The sequence below is a fragment of the Camelina sativa genome, chromosome 6 (genome assembly GCF_000633955.1).
Source record: "Camelina sativa cultivar DH55 chromosome 6, Cs, whole genome shotgun sequence".
Classification (NCBI taxonomy): domain Eukaryota; kingdom Viridiplantae; phylum Streptophyta; class Magnoliopsida; order Brassicales; family Brassicaceae; genus Camelina; species Camelina sativa.
Genome location: NC_025690.1, coordinates 25,563,861 through 25,577,254, shown reverse-complemented (window position 1 = coordinate 25,577,254; position 13,394 = coordinate 25,563,861). Strand labels below are relative to the sequence as shown.

General features: G+C 35.3%; 4 protein-coding genes across 5 annotated transcripts in view; 1 reads left to right on the top strand and 3 right to left on the bottom strand.

The window, feature by feature from the left end:
• Positions 6 to 2,457, bottom strand: LOC104699478 (mitochondrial inner membrane protein OXA1-like; the record flags this gene model as incomplete). The annotated part of the gene is made up of 9 exons (XM_019246454.1): positions 2,312 to 2,457; positions 1,662 to 2,164; positions 1,484 to 1,574; positions 1,344 to 1,391; positions 936 to 994; positions 747 to 822; positions 532 to 663; positions 142 to 249; positions 6 to 38 (listed from the first exon to the last, which is right to left on the bottom strand). Coding segments are annotated over exons 2-9 (1,035 nt in total), but the record flags the coding sequence as incomplete, so codon positions are not given.
• Positions 2,665 to 4,858, top strand: LOC104793620 (mitochondrial inner membrane protein OXA1-like). Its single transcript, XM_010520015.2, has 9 exons — positions 2,665 to 3,285; positions 3,387 to 3,477; positions 3,570 to 3,611; positions 3,697 to 3,755; positions 3,837 to 3,912; positions 4,004 to 4,102; positions 4,219 to 4,314; positions 4,395 to 4,449; positions 4,568 to 4,858. Exons 1-9 carry the CDS (start codon positions 2,846 to 2,848, stop codon positions 4,720 to 4,722), a joined length of 1,113 nt encoding a protein of 370 aa, XP_010518317.1. The 5' UTR covers positions 2,665 to 2,845; the 3' UTR covers positions 4,723 to 4,858.
• On the bottom strand, positions 6,738 to 10,138 carry LOC104784672 (probable cyclic nucleotide-gated ion channel 3). Of its 2 annotated transcripts, XM_010520014.1 has the most exons (9): positions 9,936 to 10,138; positions 9,740 to 9,812; positions 9,107 to 9,641; positions 8,816 to 9,034; positions 8,404 to 8,702; positions 8,203 to 8,314; positions 7,875 to 8,111; positions 7,395 to 7,783; positions 6,738 to 7,176 (listed from the first exon to the last, which is right to left on the bottom strand). In XM_010520014.1, exons 2-9 carry the CDS (start codon positions 9,778 to 9,780, stop codon positions 6,867 to 6,869), a joined length of 2,142 nt encoding a protein of 713 aa, XP_010518316.1. In that variant the 5' UTR covers positions 9,781 to 9,812; positions 9,936 to 10,138; the 3' UTR covers positions 6,738 to 6,866. The 2 variants fall into 2 exon arrangements, with proteins under 2 accessions (XP_010518316.1, XP_010518315.1); XM_010520013.1 differs by having other exon boundaries at positions 9,740 to 10,138.
• Positions 10,707 to 13,394, bottom strand: part of LOC104793617 — a 3,326-nt gene continuing 638 nt past the window's right edge. The window contains exons 2-9 of the mRNA XM_010520012.1: positions 12,994 to 13,145; positions 12,552 to 12,689; positions 12,347 to 12,452; positions 12,063 to 12,251; positions 11,795 to 11,960; positions 11,399 to 11,703; positions 11,191 to 11,280; positions 10,707 to 11,056 (exon numbers count right to left, since the gene is read on the bottom strand). Coding sequence (XP_010518314.1) covers positions 10,992 to 11,056; positions 11,191 to 11,280; positions 11,399 to 11,703; positions 11,795 to 11,960; positions 12,063 to 12,251; positions 12,347 to 12,452; positions 12,552 to 12,689; positions 12,994 to 13,008 — 1,074 coding nt within the window. The 5' untranslated portion in view covers positions 13,009 to 13,145 and the 3' untranslated portion in view covers positions 10,707 to 10,991. The remainder of the gene's footprint in view (positions 11,057 to 11,190; positions 11,281 to 11,398; positions 11,704 to 11,794; positions 11,961 to 12,062; positions 12,252 to 12,346; positions 12,453 to 12,551; positions 12,690 to 12,993; positions 13,146 to 13,394) is intronic.

The window sequence follows — 13,394 nt, the reverse complement described above, 5'->3', positions numbered from 1 at the left end:
GTAAACAGATTGGAGGTAAGCCAGTAACAAAACAATGCCTGCAGGCAAGCATCATTCGTTTGTGGTAAGCAAAATGTAACTTTCGTACGTCTGCAATGCTTATCAATATCAAAGCGTCAACAAAGGAACAGTAGGCTTTACCTTTTCAATGCCTATCAAAACTGGAATAGAAAGGAAGGCAATAATTCTTGAGAATTTCTTCATAGTTCCAGCTACTGGATTGCCTTCAAGACCTTCCTGCATGTTTGACTATGGGAAAAAGAAACAAAATTTGCGCATTATATATATTACTTAAGAAAAAATTAACCAACTACCAAAAGTAATAGAGATAAATCTTTGAGAATGTTACCATTTTTAGTAAGATTTAGATGTTATATCCCATTATAGAACTCTGATTTTTCTTATCAACTAATTTTCTATGAACGAAATAAATAATGGGCCATTCTAATTCAATAGCTCCAAAAGGACGCAGAAAAAGTATCAGCACACAAATTGAATAAGTCAACAAGAAAGCATATATAAAGCTCTTACCTCCACCATAATCAAGAAAGTCGCTGCGGTGAGAAGTGGCAAGATATATGTAGTATCTCCAGTGGTGAGATCAGTAAACCAAAGAGTTCCCCCGGTTTTAAATGACGGGACTTTCTCCGCCATATTCCTGATCTGTAAACAAATATCAATGAAACATATAGCAATAATAATCAGAAACAGCAAAAGACTAAAGTATAAGTATATAAACATCTTACCGCAAAGAAAAAGCTGATGAAGATGGGACCTTGAATAATAAGTCCTTTGAGGGGGGTAAATGGAGTTACTCCATGTCTACGCAAATTCACGAAACAATGGAAGCATATCAGTGAATGAGGGACTAGTAGTACGTTTTTAAATTGAAGAGTAAATTCATCTCCAACAGTCATCCATAAAGATGGACTTACTCTTTAAACAATAATTGCATCCGTCTTTGACCTTCTGCCATGGCTTCAGGATCCTGAGCCTAAAAATCATTATAACACATGCAAATGGTCTTAACCACGGCACTCTAGAAACCTACTCAATATCAGAATATAAGTAAGACAAGTGGTAATTAGAAACGGTAGTTGCAACTTCATCAACATTGTCTAATCAAACAGAAAACTCTGAAGATAGCTACTCAATCAAGATTATATAGTTCACAAGTGATAATTAGAAAAGCCAATCATCCATTTACTAACTATAACAAACTGAGTTTCTCTTACATGTTAAACCAGAAGGCGTTTTCATGGACTTGAACAGTGTCAAACTCACAATCGTTCACGTGCACACACAAGGAAAAAGTAAAGAAAAGGAGCAGGAACAAAGTGTACCTTAGTGCTCATCTCTCTTCTTAACTCCTCCAGTTGCGGCCTCAGAACCTGCCAGAACATGATAGATAAATCACAGACGGAAAAGAGGCCAATCCTAGTGACTGAAATATGCAATCAGAGAACAAAACTCCAAAACTAACATTGAGTTTGTAAGTAGCCTTTAACTGATTCAAAAGAATGGGAACTGTAACTCCACGAATGATAACAGTTGTCAAAGCTATTGAAGCCCACCTGAAAACAATTTTACCACTGAGTCTCTTAATACTTATAAACAGAACCGTATAAAATGAAGAACTTAAAAAAAGTTTGCATATATACCAATTCAGGCCCGTAAACGAATGCACACCATCAATCAAATGCTGCAAAGCAGCAACAGGAAAAGCAGAATCCGCAGCAGCAATAGCAACCTCATTTATTGCAGCAGGAACAGCTTGGCTAGTCGTCGTTACAGCTTCAACAATTTCATCAGGAACAATTTCCGTTGCCACAAAGTCAATACCATCAACTTTATCAGACCATTCAGGTTGTGTAGAACTCATATAACGACACGAAGACAGTCCAAAACCACCCAATGGACCAGAACCAAATGACTGATAATAATGCCTTTCCTCAAACATAGAGCTAAGCTTGTAATTACTAGTCCCATTACTAGCTAAGACTTTACGAATCATCATTGTATCAGAACTCGAAGAACCGGATTTAGTGTCGTCGTCTCTATCATCATGAATTAGATGACCACACGATGGATAAGCTCGTCTCTGTAAAACATTAGCTCTCTTGGTGATGATACCACGCAAGCAAGCCATATCGAAAATATCCTGCTACGAATCAATTCGAATCAAATCAATTCCTACTTTATAATTTCTACAGATAAGGATCCATTTCAACACTTCCACTTCAAATTTCACAGCATTATTATCTCGAGAAACCACAAGGAAAAGGTGAGAAACTGAAATCTTTAAATTTACCTGATTGAGTATTCAAAGGTTCTTGAAAATCACAGCTGCATTTCACAGTTCGGCTGCCGGAGTCGACTCGTAGTCTTTAGGGCTTAAGACCTGAGGAGAGATCGTCTCTCTCTACTCTCTCTACCTGACGACGACCATCGCTAACACAAAACGCACCGTTTCATCTAACACACGGAAACGAAGTAATATTAAAACGCGCCGTTTCATCTATATTAATGGGCCTAACGATTAGGCTTATTAGGCCCAAGTTAGGGTCACGAATTAAAAAATAGCATAGCTACCCTAAAATTGGCGAGTACCTGCACAAAGTTGGCGGAAAGCAGAGTTACAAATTTGTGAAAAATATCATCATTTCGTTTGCGTGCTTCACATGGGGGAACCAATGTGTCTCTCTCTCTCTCTTTATTATCTTGTGGATACTTTAGGGTTTCTATTTCCTCTAATAAAAAAATTGGGATTGGGGGAAAATTCCCAAGTTGCAATTTTTTCTTCTTCTTTGAGCTCAGTGTTACTGTTACGGTGTTACCTCTAGTAATGGCTTGTCTTCGTAGCTTCTCAAGGAGAAGTCTTTACCCAAAATGGTTCTGCTACAAGACCTCATCAAGGCCTGCTGATCTTCTTCAACATCATCATATCAAAGATTCTACTGGATCCAGTCTCCCGGACTCAAGTCTTCTGATTCGTAGCTTTCACAGGCAAGTTTTCTCTGAAGATAGAAGGACTATGTCTTTTGTTCAATCAATGGGTTCTTCTGGAGTATTGCTATGTAGTAGACACATGTCTTCTAAACCAGAAGAGTTGTGTCCAATGATTGATGCTTTTGGAAATGTTGCTGAGGAACTTGTCTCTGATAAATCTGTGGGAGCAATGGCTACTGTAGATCAGTGCAGTGCAGCAATTGAGAATTTTTCATTCCCTGGGGACTTCGTGCATTATGTGATTAATGGAATCCATGAGCTCACTGGTTTAAATTGGTATGACTGATTTGTATTTCGTTGGACTTCTACGTTTGTAATTGCTTGATTATTTCTTAAAGTCTTAGTTCAGTGATTGTTTTATACTCTTGTATGCATAGGTGGATGTCAATTCTTCTTACGGCTTTTCTGGTTAATGTACTGATGTCACCAGTCTCTATGCGGGTTCAGAGACATGGTTTGGAACTACAGGTTGGTTTCTTGAGCTTTCTCATTTGCAAGTTTTATCCTTTTATTCTTATATTTTTATCTGCTTTTGAAACTTGCTACATTTTGTAAACTAGATTTTAATTAGGACCATTGAGAAAGTGCAGAGAATTAAAAAGGTAACATTGCCCTTTTCTTAATTAGCTCTTTTGAAATCTTTTTTAAGCTTACTGCTAGCACAATTACAAACAATTTTCATTTCAGGTCGGTAACCGTGAAACTCTAGCTAAATCCAAAAAATGGGAAGCAGAGTTGATGAAAGGGTGAGTTTTCTTACACAACATCATGTCTCTCTTTGACTTGCTTAAACTTCTTTCTTCTCTGAGGTTTAACTATCACACCAGATTCGAAGACAGATGCTTTTCTTTCTTGACACATTTTGTTCCTGATGCATTCGTCTACATCAGCTTCATGAGTGGGGTAAAACTAAAAGATAATGTTTTTATTGTATTTTTTGGCTATAGTGTTTTTTGACTCTTGTATATTGACTCCCTCTCTACGTTCGAAACAGATTACAACCATGGCTAAGAAAATCCCTGAACTTTCAACTTCAGACAGCTTATACATCATGCCTTTACTGGCAGGCTTCACTTTCTGGTTCTCATCAGAGGTTGAAGGACTTTAAAATCTAATGTTTAAAGGGGAAAAAAGAGACATATATATTGTTTGATACATAATCCAAACCAACTCTGATATATTTTTGTTTTCATTACGAAATTACGATAGATCCACAACAGAAGAAGTCTTTTATCCAGAATGAAGAGACTCCCTTTATTTCCTATTATCTTTGTCGTGCTCCAAGCTACATATGAATATGAACCGGTAAAGCTGGAGTTTTGTGAGGTTTGATCTTAAACCATTGTCTTGACTATTGTAGTCTCAGTTTTGTGTTTCTTTTGCAGGCAGTATACTTTTACATGATCACATCTAGAATCTATGTATCCACATTATTATTGAGTAAGTTCTCCCTCTCTGTAGCTAAACTCTTATCATTCACAATATGCATATTTTTTCTCTCTTTGTTCAATTAAGACAACAATATGTAGTAGATATATAAACTCTTCATTTCAAATAGTGTTGAGGAACAAGCAGATAGTAAAGTTGAGAAGCATCCTGGGGTGGCCAGATGTTCCAGTAACAACGGTCTCTCAGCAGCAAAAGGTTATGGCGAGATTGATATGTCGGCTGAGAGAATTTATTGACGTGGTGAAGAAGAATGACAAGAAGTGAATCTGCTTTTGCTTTCTTTAGTCTCTCTATCTCTTTGTCTTTGAATCAAATTTGACTTGAATACTCTGTTTTATGTACAACTTATTGTAGCTATTTCAGATAAAGAACCATCCGTTAAATCGTAATTGATCTACAATCACCAATCTAGCAAGTTATCTATGTAGCGAAATTAACAATGTATTCAAATTCCTAATTCAAATGTAGCAAATTTCGTGGTCTACATTGCATTGTGTTGAGTTTGAGCCCCCCCCCAAAAAACAAAAAATGCTTGCATTAATTCATATCTTAAGCAAACCATGAGTATTATTTTGATATGGTAAAACTAAGAAATTCGACTTTTTTTAAGGGTAAGTTAAATCTACAAAATATTGGTGTGGTGTCTATTTGAAGACCTATTATATGGTATGGTGTGTTGAATCATAGAGTCGAAAGAAAATTCTACATTACATTGCTTAAAGTTGAACAATACTGAACTTAGATAAATACTTAATCAATAATATTTAGTTGATTGAATTTGTTCCAATTATTATAGATCTAAGATATTTTAAATCTAAAATAACAATTAATATTGAAAACATTTTATGAGAAATTACACCTTTATAAGAAAAAAACAAATAAAATAATCATATTCAAACACAAATAAATGGTAAGTTTTAAAATAAATTACGAGAAAACAAAATAAATATATATGGATGTGAATGGAAGAAAGCTTAGCATATAAATAAAATATACTAACAGTTAAAAAATGTACATAGACCTCAAAATGGTGAATGTCATTTTCACTAGTGCATTAAATCATAGACCACCAAAAAAAACTTTGTACACATTTTTATTGTATTTTCCTGAATATCTTTTATTAATCTAATACAAAAATTAACTATATTATTACATAATTTAGATAGTTCAAACTTGTACCTTTTTAAAAATCATGGTAAACTTTTATACCATAATTTTAAAAATATATATTTGGTTTTGACTCTCTTTGATTTTTTTATTATTTAATTCTAAGTGTGTAGATAATATATTTGTGTTAACACTATTGGTGATTTGGTGGCAATGATAACTTTTCCGATTTCTTTTTTTCTTTTCATTATGGTTGATATTTATATATCTTGGTTTATTATTGTTAATAAATCTGAATCTTATTCTTATTGATATACAACACGATTTTCTTTATTTTTTTCTGACTTACTATGTTCATCATTATTGTTAGATTTCTATTTTAATCCTTCTAGTTCTATATTTTTTTAGTTAGTCGATTAATTTTGATTACCGCTTTTATTGTTTTCGTTACCTTTTTCACAATATTTTTGTCACCTTTTTATAATAAAGAATAGAGTGGTCAGAAACAAATACTCAAACGTTGTTGTTTTTGTTTTACTTAGAGATTGCTGATTTTTTTTTCTTTATTTTATAGCGAATTGCATTTGTATCATCATACTTGCTAGACGGAGCCAGAACCATTGGTCCTTTCCTTTATGGTATGATTTTCTCTTATTTTCTTCTTTGTTAAGTATTCTAAAATAAAAAAAAATGGATTGTCATTTAAAAAAAATTAAGGTTGTTTGGTGAGGATATGGGATATGAAGCTATGTACATTTGTATTGTTAGTATATGAAATATGCTATTGTATGCATCGCTTTAGTGGATAGTGGATGATGCTTGTTATATAAGTCGGTGTAAAACGTGATGGTCACCAACACTCCCAGTCTTTCACACATTCTCAAAACACATTAGTATTGGACCTCCATAATTTTTGAGATATTTAGTAACAAAAATATGGTTCAAATATATATTTTGATTGCAAAAATAGGTCTCAATTTTGTGAAAGTTATATATTTGGCCTCAATTTATAAATTTATCTATTTTGTTATTGCAAAAATATGTTTCATTTTCTGAAATTTTAAGATTTTGTTTCACTTTTAAATTTTTATCTATAAAATCCATAAAAAAAAATTGTTTTGTATTGAACCACTAATTTCACTCGGCCGGCCCTCGTCACCAACTCACCCCAGTAGCTAAAATAAATGTAAGAAAATTTTATTGACGATTTTATGCAAACACAGTTACATAATTGTTTAAAATCATCACTAATTATCAAACTACACAGATTACTTCTTGGCCTACTCTATCTCTAAACCCAATTAGGTTTCATCCATAGGAAACTTAGGATCAGCTGGTTTCTGAGGCAACAAAGATAGCATATGAGGGAATCTAGAATTTCGTGCTGTTGCGTTCGCCCTAAGATTCCTCAGAGCATGAGACGCAAACCTCGACGCATAAACCGCAGCACCTAAGTTAAGTTTATTGCCACCTGAATCATCGTTCTGAAGTGTGCTATGTAGTTTGCCTTCTTCTTCACGTAAAGCCTTTGAGAGCTTCCTTCTACAATATCTCTTCCATGCTGCTTGTATAAAACATGCTGCCCATGTCCGCCATTGCACCGAATAAAACCTGGAAATAAAGGTTGTTTACGTTAACAATAAAATCAAAGGTAAATTGAGAAACAAGTTACAAGGGTAGGTTATGAATCTTTAGGTTTATTATGTTGAAGGTAATTAATTTGAGAAACTTTCCGACTAAGAGATCAAAACAGTAAAACCCAACACATCCAAGCACAGAAATATATATATGATTAAATCAGCATGCATTCTTTCAATTGAAAGTCTTGCCTGAACATGTGTCGGATTTGCTTGCTATGAAGGCGACGATACTGAGTAGCGACAAACTTGAGATCATCAGCTGAGAGAACAAATCCTTCGACTTCTGTCTGAGCTTGAACGGTTCTGTTAGAGATAGGGAAGTGGGAACTGAGAGGATCTAATGCCCAAGTGAGAAGATCTCCACAGAAATCACCAGCAACCAAGCTAACCGAATTGAAGAAACCAGTTTTGCCACCATAAGTCGTTGTGCTTATTAGAATTCCTCTCATTATAAACAACATATCTTCCACTGGTTCACCTTCGCGCACAATGTAACTGTTCTCTGTGTAAAGAACCGTTTTGAGACGAGCACATAGAGCGTCTAATAATCGATCATCCATAGATTGAAACCAAGGCACCTGAAAATAAAACAAAACATATATAAATTGAATTCAAGTTTCAAGAGGATTAAGTTTTTTTACTATTACGTAGTTATGGTGAAAAGGTTACCTCTTTGAGCAATTTGAAACAAAGATGGCGTTTAATGTCTTTTCTGAGATCTTTTGGAAGACTAGAGAGAAGAGCTTCTTCCTCAACTCCTTTGGTTTCTTGCCATTTATACTGTTCGTATTTACGGATACGTTTTTTCAGATCGTCTGGCAACATCCGATGAGACATCCATTGCTCTGCATCTCTCCTTTTCACTCTCATTTCCTCAACTCTTACAGTAGTTGATTGCAAATATTTCTACAAAATCATATAAAATCTTTAACAATATGGATTCCTACTTAAAAAGAGAGCTTGAACTCAAAGAAGAATAAATTAAATATATAATTACCTGCATATTTCCAATGAGTAGAGCAAACAAGACTAGTCCAGAGATGCAAATGATAATCGCAAAAATGATCTCTCCTTCAAAGGCACTCGTCTTCAAGTTTTGGCCCAAAGCACTATATATACATGCATTAAAAAACAGATTCATCATCCATGAGATAACAAAAAAAAGTAACGGAAGTAAAGAGTTTTAGATGTTACAAACCTAAGATTGCGGAGACCCCACCAGAAACAATAGAAAATCTTCTTGGGGAAATCTTTTGACTCCACAACTCCAGACTGCAATGCATCAGCGAATATACCAAAGTTGAAAACCGTCAAGTCTTTTATTTCTTCTGGATCGATCAACGGACAAGAACCGTTTAAAAACAACCTATTGTCTTCCCCTGGTGTTGTTGAACAGTATAAATGTGCATGAGTGCATCCCAGTATCTTAGCACACGCTTCACGCCAACATCTATCTTTTCTCTCTATCGAAATCAAGTACCAAAACGACCCAAAAACCTGCCCAAATATTTCAAAATTTGTATATATATATGACCGTTATGTTCACCCGAAAATGACCTGACATTATAAAGTTGAGTAAAGAAAGCAGAAAGAAAATAATATTTCCTTACATGGCTAGCTAACATGTAGAGGAATAGGTTTAACGCAGCTCCAGCCCAAGCAGTTTCAGTGACCAAACCAGAAGTTCTTGTTACTTCTTTAAAAAGCGGATAGATCCGTGCTATCCTTGGAACATATTGGCAAAAGATTACCCATTTCAATAGCTCTTTTGCTACCAGCGCCGATATCGATGGTCGTGCCACTTTTGGAACAATAGCTAGAACAACTACCTGTATTTGCAATGAAAATGTAAAACCCTAGAACCAAAATCTTGAAATACAGATTTGAGGAAACAATTTTACCTGCGGGATAGGCAGAATCGAAAGAAGATCGATTAAAAAGTATGAGCGGAGGTATCTTAAGGCGATATCTTTAGAATTCTCATTAAGCTCTCCTCTTCCGAAACCACGAGAAGCAGGAGTGATGAAACCGGTATGAAACTGAAACAGCATGTGAACCACATAGAAAGCGTCGATGAAAGTGCGGAAAACGCAAGCGATTGTCTGGAGTTTCTTGTCTAGGTAAAGACAGAAACTGTCGGGGTTTACCACGGGGATATAGAAAAACAGAGGATCAAAGGCTAAAGCAATAACAGAGAGAAGCAAGAAGATCTTGTTCCAGTTTTGAAGATAAGAGTCGTTTGGATTCATCACTCTAAGTATCTTCTTCTTGTTTTCTTTATTATTAATCTTCTGTGAATGAAAGCTCAATGGCTGGTTAAAGGTTCTGATTTTCTCTGAGCCCTTTTCGAAGCTTCGTCTAACGGTTCTCATAACTGAAGTTACTGATGGTCTAGTAGTAGTGTTATTGGTCAAATACTCATCATCTCCCTTAAACCTAAATCAATAATAATATTAAGATCAATATCACTTCATCATAAACTCGTACCTATCAACCATACTGCTAAAATCAAAAAGGAGAGAATTGATACAAACCTTACGAATTTGTTTCTTTGGGGATTCATCATCTCTATCATCTCTGCTTGTTTTCTTCCACAGATTCTTGAACCTGCGGGAAACAAAAAAAGGAGAGCAGCTGACAAAAACAGAGTAATTTGAGGAAACAGAGTAAATATACATTATTTGAAGTTGAAAGAAGTTGCGAAATGAAGACCAAACTTCTAAATAGAACCTTGACTCGAGAGGAGGATCTTTAGACTTTAGTATACAAGTGAACAGAGGATTTTAATTAGATTCCTGAAATAGGATGAATAAAAGAGAGAGTTGTTTGAAGATAATGATAGAGTTCTAATTTTAGGCGAAGGTGTGGTGATGATATTACTACTTTGAATTGATGAACTTGTTAATACATTGAAAACGAACAAGTGAAGAACAAACGAGTCTGGAACACAAGAAAAGACAAGTACTATTAATAATAATAATTGTAGGAAAAAGGATAAAGTTGACTTTTGACGAAGACTTAGTCAGTCAACCCAAAAAAAAAAAAACTACAATTCCAAAGTTTGGCTTTTTTCCTTGAGAACGAACGAAATATGTATATGAAAAAGAATACTAATACGTACGTATTCCTACTTTGATAGCAAATTCCATGCTACTATTGTTGATTTTAACTTGTATGTGTTGTATACATCGTCCTCGGTCGGTACCATTTACATATACTAGTCATGAGTGTAACTCTATGTATAGAGTATAGTCATGGGTGTAATTTTACCAACACCTGCTTGATCCAAAATTCTGAATCCACAACTGTTGATTAGTCTACTATATATGTCAAAATTAAAAAAAATCAATGATTTTCTATTACAAATAGTACAAGTTTTAAAATTCTCGTTTGGATGTTTAGTTGTTTAGTCTTAAAGTGACTTTTTAAACTTTTTCCGGGTACGTCATTCTCCTAGACAATAACAAAGTAATCATTCTTCGAAGAAGAGAAAAAAGGGACTACTTGAATAAGAACATAGATTATTGGAAGATGTTTTTATACAATGATAGGGACTCTACATACAACATGCTTGCAGAGTACCAAAATAAAGGACAACACTGACCAATTAATCTAAGTCTATCCCCATTAACATTAGAAGATGAAAAGAAAATAGATCATGTAGCTTGCTTGCTTGCTTGCTAGATGTGAACATGACCTTACATTAAAGACTAGAGAGATTTATATGAAAATAACCTTTAATTACATAATATATGCAGACAGGACCATTAACATGGGCGGGCCAATCTACAACTTGTCTTCTTCTGACTGAGGACATGGAGGTTCTGGGACCGGATCCACTAAGAATTCATCTACGGGATACAGAAAAACGAAGATATTGGTTAGTTACAATCTATAAGCAAACCAAGTTTGAAACACATCATTTCCAATCCATTCTTATAAGATCGATCCTTTTGGATGGAAAGTGAAGAGTTAGTGTGTTTACCTATGTCATCTTGTTCGGGAGAATCGAGCATAAGGTCAGAATCGGATGGAAGAAAAGGAGAACCTGGATAGTTTTCTAAGGCTCCTAAATCTGCAAAGTATATAACTTCATTTATGAGACATTTACTTGGATGATATGGAGCATCTACCTACGTATATTTAAAGTTTTGAGCAAAAACTAGCAATGGCTTTGGATAAAGAGAGCTTACCTCCCAGATTTGACAAATCTGTGAGGTCAGAGAGACTAAAGTCCCAAGGTATCTGATCAAATGGCCTGAGAGGGTCTCTAGAACTTCCAGCTCCTCCATCTGATCCAAGTTCTAACCCTACTGAAGTTGTGGCACCAGATGTGAAAGCGGAATCAAGAGCTGCCGTGTCCATTCCCATGTCTGGCATATCTGAAGCAGCAAATGGAAAGTGTCCGCCTGACGCTGGACTCACTGGCATATCCGACATACCACTGCTTGGTGGAATCATTGGAGTTGGATCAGCCATGGTTGTATCTACTACCATACTACACCAAGCACCAGAAACAGCTGTGGGAATTAGTTTCGATTCTAACGCACCAAAAAAAGAGAAAAAAAAAGCACAAAGATACATCTTACTCATTCCCTGAGTTCATCCTCATTGGTTGGAAATTAGCAGGTGCAGGGATTCCACTAACCACATGGCAGCTTGACACTCCACCCATAGGATCAAGATGGGGATGACCTCGAGCATGCATCTGAGGGTGTGGTTGTAGTACTGGGTATCCCATGGGCATGTTGTTCACTGCGTTGCAAACGTTAGTGTTTAATAAGAGTGAAACACAAAATAGAAAAGCTTTGCAAATTATTGAACAAGTTTGCAAGTGATATAAGGAGTTGAACTTACCAGGTGCCATGGGATGAATTCCGTTCTGCATCGGGACCACCAGAGGAGCTTTTCCATGTACATGATACTTCGTGAGCTGATACTGGTGCTCAAGCAAATGGTTGAATACAACTATTTGCCTTTTTAATTTCATTCTGATGTAATATGCCCTGAAAAACTCGGCGTTTTCTTCTTCCAGTTTCTGCCATACTAAAATTCACAAGAACGTTTTCAAAAAGGGAAAAAAGTTACTACACAATGTTACTTTGATAATGCTCAATATCGAAAAGCAAAGGTGAAACTACCTAAGCTTGTAAATCCAGGGTCAATCCTTGCACGGGACAAGAGGGTCTTCACGACCTCATCTTTACTCATGTACAACTGAAGACACCTTTCTATCAAATTTTGGACCTGCATCAATCGTTTAGAATATGTTTTTTTTTTATATCAAATGATAGAAACATACAAGAAAGGATATATATAGAGGGGAAGGTGGCAAAGTGTTCTTACAAGTTCAATATCTTGCCTTGAAACTTTCCTAGCGTCATTACTTGAGCCAGATGCAGAACCAGAATCTTGTACAGGAGCTTCTATTGGTTGTTTAAGTTTCTGTTCACCTTGGGTAGAAGACGGCAACTCCTGTGTGGTCTGTAATCCAATAAAAAACCTCCTTTTACTTTTCACTTCTTGGCTAATCCGAAAACATCGATGCTGAAGTAGCTTACAACTTTTTATACAATCAAGCATACCTATACTGCTTAATAAAGAAATTTGTATTATGGTTCAACTTCCTAATCATTGGACAGTGTTATAGAAATTGAACAGCAACTGTTACTTGGAATAGCAAAAGTTGCAAAAATAATTAATTTTCAACTGAGAATATATATATATATACTAAAGCAACATAGTAAGAATAAGAAAAAAGTTGGTAGACTGTGTCAAATGGAAGAACCTGTTCGTTCTTCATTAGAGCAGAGTATTAAAAACCACGAATCCTTCAATGTTCACCAACTATTCTCCATAACAATGTTCACAACAGCTGAATCTATAGAGCTCAACATCTCCGCACGCCTGTTTTTTGATGTTGTTGACCAAATACAAAACCTGGATATACACAATATTGTTAATTCACCATGTAAGGATAAAAAGAATGATTAAAAAAGGAAGCATCTTTGACACTGCTAATGATAAGCTATTAAGCCAGCAGAATGAAAAGTGAATCCTTTTAACATTGTTTATTTAGGAATCACCAAGATGACAGACACAGCAGAATCTAAGTAATAATAAATTAATTAATTCATAAAATTACCATCTTCAAACTATATAAGTTATTAAGGGCACACAAAACAAAAA